The sequence below is a fragment of the Anoplopoma fimbria genome, chromosome 11 (genome assembly GCF_027596085.1).
Source record: "Anoplopoma fimbria isolate UVic2021 breed Golden Eagle Sablefish chromosome 11, Afim_UVic_2022, whole genome shotgun sequence".
NCBI lineage: Eukaryota > Metazoa > Chordata > Actinopteri > Perciformes > Anoplopomatidae > Anoplopoma > Anoplopoma fimbria.
The window spans coordinates 23806993-23824227 of record NC_072459.1 but is presented as its reverse complement, the minus strand read 5'-3'; the positions used below and the strand labels follow the sequence as shown (position 1 = coordinate 23824227).

The following is a 17235-nucleotide window of genomic DNA, read 5'->3' as shown; positions in this document are numbered from 1 at the left end:
TTAGACTTCACACACAGATCGTAAGTTGTCCTTTTTGGAGGTAAAACCTCATCTCAGTGCTGCTCTTCAGTGTGTGTTTCCAGAAGTGTTATTGTACTGAAACTGAAGGTTATTAACTGTGTGTCTCTGTGTCTGTGTGTGTGTGTGGTTGGTTGTGCACATTTGCATTTCCTCCATATTCCCAGTAATTACCGTGATTGTGTGGATTCTTATGTGCCTGCCTGTGTTTTTGCACATTTCTGTCTCATACGTGCCCGTCTGAAGCTCCTGCAGGGTCTCTGACTCAAAGGGCAGTCACTGTCACTTCACATGAAACTGCTCACAACAAGGTCTGTGGATTATCTCGAGTAACATGGTCATGATTTCTGGAAAGAGACATTACTGTTGAGTCTTTCAAATGTGTTTTTTTGGAGCCGAGTGCCACCCAGTCCCATTATGTTCTAGAGAAGGCAGCCATCTCTATGGCCGATCTCTCCAAAACTAGACAACTAACTCCAAAACAATCTAGATTTATCAGCAGTGCTTTGGTTAAGAAAATATGTATTTTTTGATTATGGGGCGAACTATCAGTTAAAGCTACACACACACACACGGACACAAACATGGAGAGGCTTGGAAAAATGTGTTTTATAAAGCTGTTTATGGAAGGATCCACCTTCACTGTATTTCAGAGGCACACTGCATTACTCGTGTGTGTGTGTGTGCGTGTGCACACGTGCCTCTGTTTGTGATTAATTGGAAAGCTGCGTTTGCTATTGATTTCAAAATACTGTGTGTGGGTGTGTGTGTGTGTGGGTGCTGACGGACTGCGGTTTTAATGTACTGATTTAGATGCAGGGGAAACTCAGTGAGCACAGCATGTCTCTCTCAGATTCCCACAGGACTAATACAGAAACACACACACACACACACACACACACACACACACACACACAGTCCCTCCCCCCGCCCTTATACAGACAGCACCCTTTCCCCTACACACATGGTTAGTTTTATCAGGGTAATGGCTGTGTGGGGCGTTCAGTAATGGGTTGGGTGGAGAGGTGGTGGGGGTGGGGGTGGTAAGAAACCTTGGCTAAACATGAAACCCTCTTTCAGCTCTCAGGAGGTTTGTGATTGGAAGAGGCAGTGATGGTTCAAAGGTTTAAAGTTCACTAGTGGTCACACACGCCGGGGGGCGGAGTCTAACAAAAACAACTGATAAGGTATCACACAGAGATATGAAAGGTTTTACGAGGATTTACTCTGTCAATGAGGCAGCGATGGAACTGGTTTTAATGGGGAAGTGTGTCGTCACCCTGTCAACATAGATGACAACATATCTGTACACATCAATGTGTGCGGAAGGAGTACAGACAGGTCTCTATGTTATCAGGCTCAGAATGATCCTTTGGGCTTTTTATTTTCATAAAAAAAAGTTTATGCCGACAAACCCTTACATGATGGAAGGATGTTTGTATCGATTGATTTAATATAGAAATGTTGGGTAAAGTTAAAGTTTTCACAGGCCGTAGCATTGGAAGTATTGGATTTAAACGTTTGTTTTCGTGCTGGGGAAATGTTTTGTCTTTCTGGGCAGAGATTAAATATCTGTGGATCAGAAAAAAAACCTTTGAACAGAACTGCTACTAAACAGTAACAAATAATAAAGATTTAATTTCTCCCTTAAGTTTGACAAAAGGAACGCTATGTGACTGAATCATGGTCTAACAATTAGTGCTAGAACAATAACTGAATTAATGAATCAGTCAGTCGACAGAAAAATAATCTTGGTAATCTATTTATAGTTTCTTTCCTACAAATTGTCTGGTTTGAGTTTCTCTAATGGCAGGATTTGCTGCTTCTCTTTGTCATACTTCATTGTAAAATGAATATCTTCAGACAACACAAGAAAATTGAGGGCGTCAACTCGCGCTCTGGGAAGTCATAATTGGCATTTTGATCTATTTTTGACACGTCATTGACCAAACTATTAATCGAGTTAAATCATGAGCAGAGTGCTGAGGTCTCAAATGTGGCTATACTCCGTCTAGTCCTGTATCTTCAGGAGAATCCATTTATTATGTTTATTTATTGTAGTTAAAACACACAAGATACCAATAAGAAAGTAGTGAGAATAATTTGTTTGTCAATTAGATTAAAATGCTCTCCCGGCAGTGCACAAATGTGAAATCCCCCCACACAGCGACAGGTCTGATGATGTGCATGTGTAGAGAGTGAATGTGGCAGTGTGATCCATGTGGCCCTCTTCCTCACTTCTGCTGTGACGATTGTGGTTTTTCAGTTGCCGGCCACATTAACTGTCCCCGTCTTCGGAGTACAGTCTGTCTGTGGTCTGTCTTGTGGAAAGCAGGGTGCACGTTGGTTCAGTAATAATGTGATGACGACAGACTGCTTGAGCTTTGAACCATCAGCGCACATCGATTGAGCACCAGATCCACCGCAAAAAAACACACACAGGCACACAGGAAAAGTGACAGCATGTACAGTATAAATCAGCTGGAATTTATTAGTTTGGATCTTTCGGCTGCCAGGGTGATTGACGACTTTGTTTCTCTTTTTTTAGGCGACAGCTTCCCGGCAGGCTCCAGTCCATTCCTGTCAGGTTACTCCGGCCCCTCCCACTTGACCTCCGACCCCGCGTACAGATCGGCCAATCCCAGCAGTCTGCAGATGGCCCAGCTCTGGGCATCGCACGCTCATGAAGGTAAATCACTAATCGACTCAACAAACATTTTCACTTGTCTCTCGCTCGGATTCATAAAGGCACCCCGTATTTTCATGCTATTTCTCACAGTGTGCTTCAGTCCAAAGCCCAGGAGGCTCCTCCTCCTGGTTGTCATTGCTCACACCAGTGGGATCCTGCTCCATTTCTGTCTCTCTGCTGCTAGCGGTCCTCCTGGTTCTGTCCTATATGCGTCCCGTTTCCTCCGTCCTCCACCTGTCTCTTACTTACTCTTTCCTGTCATGCGTTACTGTAATCTATCTTCCTCTCTCGTTCTTTTTTACTTCCTATCCAACATGCACTTTGTCTTTCCCTCTCTGTAGCTCCCCTGTCCCACTTTCCTACACCATCTCCCTCCTGACCTAACTTATGAACACAGTTTTAGACACACAGAGGGATTTATATATATCTTTGTGTGTTTTGCCCTCTCCACGGACCTCTCTCTTGTCTCTGTGCTCTTCTTAAGGTCTGTTTCAGTAAGTGATTGAATCTCTGTTCCCTCCCTATTCCCTCTTGTCCTTCTGTGTCTCCTTATCAAATCTCGCTGGGGAAGAAGGTCAGATAGGAGGGAACGTATCCCGCGGTGCATTTTGGCAAGGTAAATGGAGAAGGACGAATGAATTCTATTTAGGGCTCATTTTAAAGCCGATTGCATCGCCTGTGTGACACAGATCGTGTCTGGTGCTTCCCAAACACGGCAAATCAGATGGTGCGTGATTAGTTATTTAAGATTTTGTCTCGATCTGACTGTCTTTGGCTCAGGGGCGGTTCAAGGGGATGCACTGTGATTACAGGCAATAACTTCTTCAACTCTTAGCTGGTTCCTAGGCAACCGCTCAGAGCCAAGATCAGTCCACCAAATAACCCACCTTAAAATGTACACTCCAGCTTCTGTGCAGATTAAACAATAAGGATATAATGTATGAAGAAGTTAGCTTTAGAGTTGCTGATTGGTGCTTTTTTGTTTTTTTACTTCAGAAAGAGCCAGGCTAGCTGTTTCCCCCAGCTTCCATTATATTTGCTAAGCTGAAAGGCTACTGTCCTATATATCTGTATGACTAACTATTACTTTAATGCTGGATAATATGCATACCGTTTTGGCCGTGACTTTAAACTGAATAAAGTGCGGGAAAGGCGGGCCCCACCACTAATAATGACAAATCCTTAACCAAGAGGTAATTTAAAGAATATAAATACAATAAATGGCTGACCATAAATAATATCAAAAACAGGGTTTGAATTTATGAAAATCTTTAAGGACTATACTTTATTAAAATAAGCTTTTGAATACAAAAGAAGTATGAAATAAAATAATAAAAAAGTCCATCCGCTCTGAATTTCAGCCCCCTGCCAAGACACGTCCTGGTAGACTTTATCTTCAGCCAAAAAAGATGGAGGGATAAAAGATGGATGGACTTTTGGCGATCGACTTAAAGTTTAGCTTGAATTGAGGCTGAAGTTTCAGAAGCTAAATCGGCTAAAACATTCTGCTGGTTGAAGAAGCGTTAGAATAGACTTGCTCTGATATGAGCGGAGTCTTTCACAGCCTTGGAGAGAGTCTTAATACCTGGTGGCTGGCTTTAGCAGCAGCTAAAGTTACTAAAAGCTGCGGGCAGACAGTTCCGGGCAGCAGCTAAGAGGCAGACTCTGGATCTGCCTGGGATGCACCGTAGCTTCACAGGAACCCCGTATCAAAGCTGTTAGAGATCAAGGTTAGCCGTTAGCTAAAGGAAGCTTTGCAGGAAACTTATCCCGCATGCCTTCAGTCCCGTCACATCATCATTCTTATATTTCTGTCTGCGTATGCTTTCCTCTAACCGCTGACACCCTCACCACCAGCCTCCTCTTGCTTCTCCATTTCTGCCTCTCAGAGCGGAGAGGAGACCGATTATATTTTCCGCCCGCCACTTCATGCTGGACCAGCAGCGGTGTCTTTGATATTTCTTGTCTCACCCTCTCTGGTTGGCAGTCCTTTTTTTTTTTTTTTTTTTTTTTTTTTTTTTCACGTGGTGACACCAGCTAGCGTCAGAGTTGCAGCCAGCTCCGTCTAAACACAGAAATCCAGAGCATTAGACCAGGCGCGAGGCTTTGTCTATATTAAGACCTGGTCTCTGAGAGCAGCAGCTGGCTGTCAGGCAGACTCTTTCGCCCAGCATACACCTCAATCTGAACAAAACAAATAGTTGCAGGTGACACAGGGTCGAATGTAATCCTCTCATTAAAAAGGAGTCTGGGCACAAAGTGTAATATGATTTAAAAGTCCTGAACTCTGTTGACTAGTCTGAGCGTGTAAGTGGAACTGACGGCCTCCAAAATTCCAAAAAGTTAAAACAACACCTCTCTAAAACTGCAAATGTTTACCTTTTTATTAAAATGTTTTGTGTCATCCATTGTTAATGGTCATGTTAAAATCAATAATTAATTTCAGGTGACTGTATGGCCGCAATAAAGACAATTTCCATTATCAATTGACCTTCCGAATTCTTTTCTGAATCAATCATTTGTTTTACCAAATGTAAAAAAATACCTATTTGACATCTTCAGGGTTATTTTTGTTCAACCAACAGTCTACAACCGATTTAATTAACTTTGATATCAAAAAGAAAACCTTGTATTTGAGAAACTGAAATCTGAAACTGTTTGACATTTCTTGCGGTCAATTTTCAACATAGTTGCCGGTTAACTTTGTGCATGTTGTCTCAGCTTCTCTAGAAGAACTAAAGTTCGGTTTGTAACATAACAGCAGGAGAGGCTTTTAAAACCGTGTGCGTCACATCTCCAGGGTTTGTCCAGTAGCTCCAAATGATCCTCGTAAGAGTTTCACAAAAGACCTAATATTTACCCGAATGAGCCGTGAAAAAAAGGTTTTGTATAGTCTCAGTTTTTGTATAAAGTGTATTGTAATAACATGTTGTCTGTGTGTGTGTGTGTGTGTGTGTGTGTGTCTGTGTGTGTGTGTCTGTGTCTGTGTGTCTGTGTCTTCAGGGTACCCTCCTCTGCCAGGCAGCCTGTACTCCAGCCCCTACCTGTCCCTGGGACACCTGGAACCTCCCTCGCTCTCCCAGCACCCTCTCTACGACTCACATAAAGGTCAGTCGCTGTCAACAGCAACGCTCACGGAGACACATTGCTGAATTTAGTGGACAGATTCTCTCATATCCCGATGATGCATGAGTTAAAGAAATGTGAAGCTTTTTCATTTGGTGAGAAGACTTGTTGTTTGTTATGGAACTGAGCCATAAATTGGCAACATTTAAACTGCTTTGATTACTCTTTTATTTCCATGCTTATATGTACAGGTTGTCCTGGATGTGACTGTTGCAGGTCCGCTGTTGATTTGTGTTACTCCGTTAAATATTTATCACGTTGACCTCTGCCTGCGTGCTGCTTATTCGCTCTGAAACATGTCGTGTGTGAGTGTTTGTTTTTACACTCATGTTTCTTATGATATGTTTGTTTTTTTAGAGGGCTTTTACCTGCCAGCCTCCTTGAACCAGCTGCCTCTCCACCCTCCTCCATCTGCTCCTCCGGCCGCCCCGTCCAACTCCACACCGCCCCAGAGGACGTCCCGGGACGGGGGAAGGGACCGCCCTTATCGGGGGGAGAGGGAGAGAGAGCGAGAGCGGTCAAGAGAGGAGCAGAGGCCGCACAGCGTGGTGGACCTGACGCAGGAGGGGAGGAGCGAGGAGGCCTGCCGGGCGAGGAGCGGCGACCGCGAACGAGAGAGAGAAAGGGACCGGGACACGGAGAGGGACAGAGAGAGTTGGCCCTTCCATCCTCACCCCCTCGAGCAGAAGCCACACCCCCATTCTTCAACAGTGCGGCCCAGATCCAGGCCATCACCTCCACCGCACCCCTTCCCTTCAGGCGGGGGCGGGAGGTTTCATGGACCAGAGACAGACAGAGGGGGTCGGGAGGAGGAGGGGGGCTCCCGACCCCACCACAACCATAACTCTAACGCAAACAACTCAAACTCTCACTCAGACAGACAACGGAGGAATGACTCCGTGGCCACGTCAGCCGGGACCCTCCACGTCTCCTACGCCCTTCCCCCGGCGCTTCAGCCCTCCGCCGCTGGCCCGCCTCACCCCTCCACACCCAGAGAGTCCATGAGAGAGCAGCGAGTCAGCGCACCGACATATGTGCCTTCTGTGGAGGTTTACGACGAGCGGGTCGGTCCAATCCAGATCGCCTCGCAGGCCCGCGACAACAAAAACAGAGAGAGAGAACGAGAGAGAGAACGAGAGAGAGAACGAGAGAGCGACAGAGACAGGGAGCGCGAACGGGAGAGAAACCGGGAGAGGGAGAGCTACAGGTTTCCTGAGAGGAGCCCGATGGAGCATCCTCGACTCTCCCAGTCTGGCGATTCAAGCAATCAAAGAGAGGAAGGCTCCATCATTTGTTCCAACGGTTCCATTGGTAAACGAGCCCAGGACGCGTCCTACTCCTCTATTCAATCACGGTTCAGTCCGGACAACAGGGACGTCCCTAAACACTCAATCCGATTGGGCATAGAGCAGGCAGGGGCGGAGCCTAAGTGGAACGCCATCAGCCCATTAGCCAACTATGCCACCAGTCACATGGCCGCCCTGGCTGCCCAACATGCACACACACTCTCCTCTCCCCACAGCCAGCCCAAACGCACACAAATGTCCCATTCCCCTCACACAACCCACCGGCCCAGCAGCAACTCCCATTCCCCCCAAACGCACCCCACCCAACACGGACACGGGCGAGCAGGTGAGGAGGGGAGTCAGAGACGCTACCTGGACCCATCGGCGCTCTACCGACCCGGGGGGGCACTGGCAGGTGAGCGAGGCGGGGGAGCAGGGTCAGATCCCGCAGAGGTCTCAGCCATGCAGAGTCTGATTAAATACAGTGGGAACTTTGCCGCTGAAGGGCCGGGGTCCGCCATGCACGCCGCGGACGGCCGAGGACCCTTCGGGGGTCTGGCCAACGTCGGGATGGAAGCCGAAAGGGAGAGGGATCGAGAAAGAGAGCGGGAGAGGGAAAGAGAGAGAGAGAGGGACAGGGGGGAGAGAGAGCGAGAGAGAGACAGGGAAAGGGTATCGGTTGGATCAGGTGGTTCAGCGTTGAGGGGGCCTCCACAGCTGAAGCGAGAGCAGGAGCGGCCGGACAGCGCCCGCTCGTTTGGCCGGGAGGGGGAGGGGGAGGTGCGCCACCCTCCGGTTGGCATTGCTGTGGCCGTGGCCCGGCAGAGAGACAGTGGGAGCTCCAGTAAACAGACCAGTGGACCCTCGGACACACAGAGAGCCCTTCTGCAGACGGCTATTAAAGGTAATGACGTCTCTTATGGAAGAAATCGTAAAAATAACTCCCCTCATCACTGGTTTACCACGAAACGCTTGTATTCCATCTGGTGAATTCTTGTTTTCTTGCATGTGAATTATTGAGGTCCAAATTAAACTGAAAATAATTTTTATAATGAATCATTATCTGCATTTTCATTGGATAGAAGTTTTGAAATGCTCGCAGGAGTAATGTGCTGGAGTTCACTCAATCACACAAGTCATTTTGTATTTGATAGTTTCTGGCAAGTTAAATCAAGTATACCTAACTTATTTCGGAACATTTCTTTCTAATGTATTTCCTCCTGCTCTTGCTTTCAACTCTCTCCCAGAATGGCACTGCAGGGAACACAGATCCCCTTAGTTAAATGAACCCAGAGCAAATGATTCCTCATTTGGGTTTTCATGAATAATAGAGGATTCATTTTCTTTTGGACCAGAGTCATGTTCCCTCAGCCCCCCGTTTGACTTCGAGGTGTTCATGCACGATTGGAAATCGTAGAAACAACCCCACCCCCCTTCCCCAAATTACTAATTATGTCATGGGTTGTATTTTGTTGAAAGGCTCCTTTTTGGCGAGTCTGTAGGCTCTCTGTGCTGCATAGCAATTCCTGCCACACAGCGCTCTATTCTTGTACGTCAAGGTCATTCAGCTACAGTGCTCCCTCTCCATCTCGCTGTCTTTCTCCTTGTTTCTGTTTCTCTCTCAGCTCCATGTTCTTTCTGTCCTCTCTCTCTCTCTCTCTCTCTCTCTCTCTCTCTCTCTTTCTGTCTCTTGCTCTTTTCATTTTGTTGAATGCCTCTTTCCTTCCCCACCCTTCCTTCCTCTCTGAGGAAGGTCTTTGTAGAGGCACTCCCTCCTTGTCCCACCTCAGGCCCCCTGCTTATTCTCCACTCTTTTCTTCAGCTCCCCCCCCCCCCCCCCCACCAGCCTCTCTGCATTAAACATGTCATTACAGAGTGCTGCTAAAAGCTACAAACAAGCCTTGAATTACAATAAGACCATGGGTGCGTTGCTAAGCAATGGATCACTCTTGAGAGTGACAGGCTGTGTGTGTGTGTGTGTGCGTGTGTGTGCCCAAGTGTATATGAGGAACCGTGTGAGATGTTTGTGTATTTGCATGAGTGTGTGTGCATGCACGTGAATGCCTGTTGGGGGCGTTTATTCATTTTCCTGCTTGAGCAGAGTGATTGGTCTAATAGAGTCAGTGCCTCGCTCTGAGAAGAGCTCTAAATAAACAGCAGAGGATTTACGCAGAAAACACAAATAGATGGAAGGGTGGATGGATTGATGGAAGGATAGATGGATGGAAGGATAGATGGAGGGAAGGAGGAAAGGCTAATGATAAGAACTAAAGAGGTGGAAGTAGATCGATAGGTTGATAGACGGGAAGAGAGAGGTATGTCAGGAAGAAAAGAAGTGAAAAGAGTGAGATGGGGGGGGTGCAGCGCTAATCGCTGGCTTACTGATGCAGAGAGGATAGCATGTGGGACAGGCTCCCTGTAACCTTGGTAACAGTCTTGAAACCTTTCCTGCGGAGCATGTCAGAGATTGTTAAAGTCCCTTGTCCCTTTACGGAGCACACACACACACACACACACACACACACACACACACACACACACACACACACACACACACACACACACACACACACACACACACACACACACACACACACACACACACACACACACACACACACACACACACACACACACACACACACACACTTTTTTAGAGCAGAACTGAAGGGTTCAGCACACTCGTATAAAACCTTTCTGCTGCTCGGGGACCTTCAGTCAGCGTGGATGAGATGGAAGAGGGTTAATGGCAAAGAGTGCGAGGAGGGAGAACCTCATGTTTATTCTGGACTGCTTGGTTCAGTGCTGCTGCTTTCCTTATTTATTTATTTTTTACTCTCCATCTCTGTCTTTTGCCGTCGGCCTCGATAGTAAGCGTGTGTGTGTGTGTGTGTGTGTGTGTGTGTGTGGTGAGACAGTAGTGGTATGTTCACACGTCTCCTGTGGCACTAGACTATTAACTGATAAGAACTGACACTCAGAGTGAGAGCTGTCACTCTGTGTGTGTGTATTTGTACAGTTTGTGTGCACACACTGGCCCAACATGGTATTTTTAGCTTCCACTCTCTTGTTTTGACATGCTGTGTCGTGTCACCATTATAAAGCCAGCGTCACCTTGTCTTCTCCCCCCTCGCTCCTCTGCTGTCACCCTCTTTCACTTCTCACCACATTATTGCTTCCTCTCACCCCAGCCATCCTGTATATCCTCTTTGGCAGTTTGTATTCTTTTCTATAATGCCTATTACATGCGGGATCAGGGTTTAAACACTCAAGGAGCCTCAGTGATGCAGCTACTGAACATCTTTATCTGTGCCTTAACCCATTTATAGATGAGGAGCGAGGGGAGGTCCGTGGCCGTCACCACGATGACAGACTGCTGGTCGGCCGGCTGGAGCGCGAGCAGGAGAAAGTGCTCAGGTAAAGACGTCGACCATTGCCAAAAACATGCATTAAGTTTTCAATTACATACCTTTTTGTTAATAAAAATCTAAATGTTGACACAAAGTATCAAATAAAACGGTGTCTTGTTTCCATCCAGAGAGTCCAAGGAGCTGTCAGAGTTCACTCAGATGCACCCTGCTCCGCTGTCTAGCGGCATGACACCCAGCATGATGACACCCAGCCTCATGACCTCCAACCTTATGGTCACAGGAGGGGCGGGACGATGGCCTCCCGACCCCTCAACTCTGACCTCTCACCCCTGGATGCCCCGACCTGGAGCCCCCCCAGTCTGGCTCTCCAGCTCCCCATACAGTATGTGGACGTTCATGTGCTAAAGGCTCATGTTTAGATGTTCTCAAAATTGCACTTAGCGTTTCCTTGTGACACCTTTTGTACCGTGGCTGAGGTCCGGCATGTATTTTGTGATTTCAATAATATTTATGGCTCATATAAGAAGACGACAAGTTGTAGTTCAGAGAATGAATCAACACTGATTGTTTTTTTTTTAAAACAATTCATTTTAAAATCAATCCAAAGCTAAATGCCAAACAAAGTTGTCACTTATTTTTTCTTGTATGTGATGGTAATCTGAATATCTGTGGGTTTTGGACTAAAACATGCATCCACATGCACAAGATGCAAAAGAGCCACTTTATATGTCCACTAAGGTAGACTGACATGTGCAGCAGAACGGCACAAAAAGCAGTCGTACCAGCAGCTCTTGCCCTTTTCAGTGAGCATTTATGTCTTAGTCTCTTGTTAGCAGCGCTATCTTACATTGTGCATAAGACTAAAGAGTCTAAATCAGTTCAAACACACCAGAGCGTGGCATGCTTTTAAAAATTCTCCATGCGCATGTGTAGCCTTTTTGTGATTGGTGTAGCAGAAAAGGGAGGCTCCATCCGTCTGTCTAGAGGCTCGTCCAGCAGCAGCCTGCGGGGGTCAAGTCCCACAGACATTCTTCATCTTTGCAGGACATTCCAGCTCCTCCAACGCTTCCAGAAATAATAGCATCAAGACACACACACGCATACACGAACACACACAAACACACATTCTCAAACTCACAAACTTACGGGAGTTTAACATAACTGTACACACTACATCTGAAAATATGGAAACACAAACAGAAAAGCGGAGCTCCCCAAGGGGCCGGCTCTGTCTAGACACACGGGGCAAAAACACAAAATCACTCAAACAGAAGCTAAAAGTGTGTGTGTGGGGGGGGTGCTCTCTGATTTAACTCAACTATGGCTTCAACTGTGTGAAGAATGATGCTGAGTTCATGTTAGTCTTAGCTTAGCTGGGAAAATGTTTTTTTCCCCTTCTCAGTTCATAACATTTTTTACACTTTTTCTTCCAATTCAGGTCTGGGTCCTTCGTCACTCCACCAGACCCTCCCCCCAGGCTACCCCCCCTCTCTGCAAGGCTCCATACCCTCTCACTACCAGTTTGCCAGGGACCCACAGTCTGGGCAGCTAATAGTCATCCCCACTGAACACCTGTCACACTACGGTATGAAAGCCTCCTCTGTGTATCTGTGTGTGTGCGTGTGTATCTGTGTGTGTGTGTGTGTGCATATGAAATCTAAAGTATGTGTGCTTTTGGTTTGCCAATTTCATTGCTGATAAAATTACTATTTATTGCATTGTAGCAAAAATAAATGATTACCATGTTCATTTTGAAACAGATGTTTGGCTGGTAATTACCGTAAACAAATGAGACCATCAAACAAGATTGACAGCCTCCATATGTTATTGTGGACTGTGTGCCAGTGGATTGTGCTTCTGCTGCTTTACAGTACAAACAAGAGGACGCTTTGATGTCCTTTTTCTGTAAAGTGAAAGAGATAACAAACTAATAGGAAGCCTCAACAGAGTGATTTCAAATCAGTATAGCTGATTTAAAGATATTGAATAGATTGTTGAAATAGTTAGCTAAAGCTAATGGATAAACTAGGGTGACCATATTTTCAAACCCCCAAGATTGACCCTGCATGGTAGCCCCTGCAGCACTATATGAATGGGTGCGAATGAATGTTAAAGCGTTAGATGGAAGACTAGAAAATCTCCATACAAGTACAAGGACGTTAAATGTACCATTTGCATTCATACACGCGTACATTTATGTGCTTATCACGCACCATAGAAGTGCTATTGTATATTGCTCTTTGGCCGGCTTGATATAAACTTTTATATCTGCACTTCGACTGCGTAATCGAAAATGTACTATTGCAGTGTGCGCAGAATGCAGCATTTCATTGCTGGGTATTTTTCTGAAGAAGGATAAACCCTTCTGGATCTCTTCATTTGGACTGACAGCTAACTGTTGGCGTACTAACAGGTTCTGTCAGAAAGAACCCAACCGAAATTATTTTCAAATGAACGTAAATGGAGCCTGATAGGCGGTGTGAAATGAAGGGGTAGCTAATCTGAAAGGCTAGTGGGGGTATAAAAAAATAAGGTTGGGACCCATCCATTGTTTATCCCCCATGGAGGTTGTGGGAAATGTAGTCTTCATTTTTATAAATTAAGCAGTACAAATGCTGTCCCAAACTGGTTCATTTCTTCATCTTTAACATGACATATGTGATGCCATAGAATGCCACTTAAACAGCTTTTTTTCCCCATGGCCTCCTCCGTCCCTCCACAGGAGGTGATGTACTTGATCGTGGAGCCCCGGTGTGGTCGGGGGTATACGGTACAGGCAGCTCGCTGCAGCATGCGGCCCAGCTCCAGCTCCTCTCCCAGCAGCAGATGCTCCGGCAACAGGAGCTGCTCATGATCCAGCAGCACACAGCGCAGGTCCTGGAGCTGCAGAGGAATGCACAGATAGTCGTAAGTGGACTTAATGTTTTTTAAATGCACACATATCATCAACTACACATAATTCAAACCTCATATTCAAAGATATTTGCATACCTGTACAATGTATATAGTATATATCCACCTACGTATCCAAACACAAACATAAAACACAGCAGTCCTGCAGCTGAAGGAGACTTTTATGGGCATAATATTACAAACACACATCACATCAACAATAAACACATAGATCCTGACTCTGTCGAGGAGTGGGGAGCTAGAAGTGAGACAAATGATACTGCACACACACATAAACCCATTCTAAGAGTTACAGCATACTATAATAAATGAAGTATAAGGCCGATATTCTGTATTCTACTTAGCGTCAACAAATCACAATATAAAGACCAAAACCAACAATGGGCCCATATCTCAATTTTCTCCGACTTCCCTGTCAGTGGCTCTGAAACCCACTGCTCCATACTGACGACTTCAATCTTTAGAAAATGGGTCACACGTATATTTCATTGGGAATATGTCATAGTAAAGTTGTATAACACATACAATAAACAGCCACTCACACAGCACATCCTGCAGCTGCAGGAGAAGACAGGCCAGGAAGTCTAAACAATGCAATCACTCACTAATATTTATTCGCTGAAGCAAAGTGTGTCACATTAACAAACACACTATGAAAGCCGCCTCCTCTCCTGTGTTTCAGGAGCGTTTTAAGGCCAGTGAGCACCGGCCCGAGATGGAAGACAAAGCAGACAAGCGGCACGCCGACCCCAAACCCCGCCCCTCCTCGATATCTTCCCCGTCTCCCTCACCCATCCTGCACCCCCGCAAACCTCCCCTTCACTCTCGCTCGCCGACCCCGTCCACCTCCTCCCTCACCCCTCTGCCGCCGCTCCCCTCACCGGTGACCGCCCTCAAGTCGGAGGAGGGCGGACAGAGAGCGTTGTCCCATCCGCCGACGCCCCTGCCTCACCTTTCTCACCCGCCTTCCCCTCGCTCGGCCTCTCCGCCCCCGTCCCGCCACGGCGGCCTAAACTGGAGGTGGGGCAGAGAGAGGGACAGAAGCCGTCCTCTGCAACCTTTCAAGGCATCTACTCTGGTGAGTTTGGAGGAATCTAACTAGTGAACATTAAATAGTTGCTGAGCCACATATCGACTGAACCTCAAGTTAGATAGACTTGTTATCTTTACAGGTTGTTTTTTAGCTCAATTATTGGATACATCAGGCATTTGCATGATATTGGATTCATCATTCAGTGACCCTTAACTTCCTTTATTTCTGCTTTACTGTTATGACAGATCTCCCTCCTGGTTACCCGTACCGGTCCATCACGGCCCCATATGGCTCACCTTTCCCCCCTTATCACATCCCAGCTCCCACAGAGGCAAACACAGAAGTCGTCCCACCCCACCGCTCCCGTTCCCCTCCCTCTGCTGCCCCTTTGCCCTCAGCCCACCTCCATCCAAGGCTGCTGGAAGCAGACATCAAGGCACAGAAAGTAGAGTCGTCAAAAACGGGATCTTTTCTCAAGCAGGAACCCGACGTGGATCAGCCTCCGCTTGACTTGACGCCAGAACCTCTTGGTCCTCCTCGCCGGAGCCGCAGCCCTGTGCTAGCCAGCCAGGACCGAGAGGGAGACGGGGAAACCATGAAGCTCCAGTCTCAACCGTTACCTCTGCTTGTACCCAACCCTCCGCGGCTTCAAGTTGAGAGGCGGGAAGAAGTCCAGGAGGAAGAGCAGGAAGGAGGGCAAATCAAAATGGAGGTGTCATCTTACTCCTGTCAAGCAGCATATCCCCTGCCTCCTCCACTCACAGAGGCTGAGCCTAAACCAGAGGTCATCAAAGATCCAGTACAATATCCATCGTACGTAGCTGCAAATTCAGACAGCCAGGAATCGTCTCAGACGTGTCCATCACTAGAAAAAATCACCAGCACAGTGTGTGAGCAAGAACAGCCAGACACTCCAATGGACTTGCACACTCCCATTCAAAAAGAAAGTGACAGAGAAAGTCCTGTTTATCCTCCTCCAACCTCCAACTCGCCGCTCCCGCTGGTCATCGGACCTGAGGATCCCATGGCAGGGCTGTTTGCTCTGCTGGCAGCCAGCGAAATGGCCCAGGCCCGTCCCAACACCCCACCCGCCCTGACACTCATTCCGCAGATAGAGAACTCCTCCATGGGTGCAGACTGCAGCACCACGGGTGCTCTGGAGATGGTGGCGCTGGAGGGGATGGCCCTGCTCAGCCAAATGGCCCAGCGAGAGATGGAGCATATTCGCCTGGAGCAAGGTGGGTAGATATGAGGGTGGAGAGAGGTTGTAAAGGGCAGGAAGGGATGGAAATAAAGACAATGAGTTGATAAGAATAAAAATCAAAGAAAAAAATATAACTTTGATTTAGAGTTTTTTACTTTTCTCTAATGTTTTAATATCCGCTATATCCCATTCAGATATGACATTGGAGGGTCTGGACTGTCTTCTGAAAGCAAGCAGACAGATTTTGTTGGAGGCCATCGAGAAACAGTCCCACATTGATCTGCCCAGAACACTGGACCCCAACAAGAAGTACAGCTGGAGGCAGCGGAAGGAAGAACCGGTAACCTGAACACAAATACTATGGGTCACCCAGAGGTGGAAAACGTCTGTCATAAAAAACGGCGTGACACTTTTTTCTCTCTTTTCTCTGCAGCTGTACAGTAAGATGTCTGTGGACGTGTTGGACGCAGTGGAAGTGGAATACCGCGTCCACCTGGCCGAGCTGCAGAAGACGTATAAGGAGAAGCAGAGAGATCTGAGCAAGCTGCAGAGACGCAGAGACAAGCGGTGAGCTCACACACTTACTACAAGAACCACATTCAAGAGGAATTAATCACACTGCTGCTATTATTACCCACACACAAACATGTTCCCACGACTCCACCCCAGACAAAAAACACACACACCTATAACTCTTTTATGCATATGTCAGTGAGCGACAGGAGGAGGAGAGGCGGAGTCTGACCAGACGGGGCAGAGGACGACCCAGGAAGAGGAAACACTTGGCTACACCTCCCAAACTGGACAGCAGGCCTGGAAAGTGAGTGAGATCTCCACCTTAATTCAGCCATCTTTTATTTAACAGTGTTGCATGTTTTTTATGGTTTGCTTGTTTAGTTTTTTGACGGTGCAAATATCCCGATGTTTCAGGGTGGGTAGGACGGTGCAATACTCTGAGGACTCTGAAGCTGGGGATGGACAGAGGAAGAGGTTCCGGGTGTCCAGAGAAGAAGAGGAGACGGAGGCAGGAAGTGGAGGAGTGAAGATGAAAAAGAAGAAAAAGAAGAAGAAGAGCTGGAATGATCAGGAGCCGTCCACCAGTCATGGTCTGGAGGTAGGCCCTCTTGCAAGTGCATTTTTTGATTTTGTCCGCCAGTGTGACACGCAGTGTTCTGAGTGATTAACAAAGTGTTTCTTTGTGGCGTTGTCAGGTGTCAAAGGTGAAGCGCAGCCACGTGTGTGAGCAGGAGCAGCTGGCGTCAGACCTCGACAGAGCGCTCTCACTCTCGCAGCTCGGCTCACTTGGCGCGTCTCGCAAACTCCCCTCCAACTCTAAGTTAGACAAGTCAAAGGGCAAGTCTACGGAAAGTCGGATGAAGGAGCGCGGCATCCATCCGTCCGCCAAAGCAGGGAAACACAAGTTGGCCGCCAAGGCCTCTGTGTCGGAGACCGTCCGGAAGGTGAAAGGTCAGAAGAACTCTGCTTTGTTCTCTCCAATGAGATCAGAGCTCAGCAGCTGCTCCAACAGTGAGTACCTGAACGTAACGGCTTTATGCGACTCCTGTTAGAGAAGAACTGATATGTCCAAGTAATGT

The 17235-nt window shown here is 47.1% G+C and overlaps 1 protein-coding gene across 1 annotated transcript in view; it reads left to right on the top strand.

The window, feature by feature from the left end:
* tnrc18 (trinucleotide repeat containing 18) overlaps positions 1-17235 on the top strand; it is a 45421-nt gene that overhangs the window by 12827 nt on the left and 15359 nt on the right. Inside the window, 15 exon segments of the mRNA XM_054607101.1 lie at positions 2567-2707; positions 5711-5815; positions 6191-8023; positions 10449-10536; positions 10658-10872; positions 11929-12075; positions 13213-13397; positions 14086-14398; positions 14401-14481; positions 14682-15674; positions 15835-15980; positions 16074-16207; positions 16353-16460; positions 16571-16754; positions 16852-17167. Coding sequence (XP_054463076.1) covers positions 2567-2707; positions 5711-5815; positions 6191-8023; positions 10449-10536; positions 10658-10872; positions 11929-12075; positions 13213-13397; positions 14086-14398; positions 14401-14481; positions 14682-15674; positions 15835-15980; positions 16074-16207; positions 16353-16460; positions 16571-16754; positions 16852-17167 — 4989 coding nt within the window.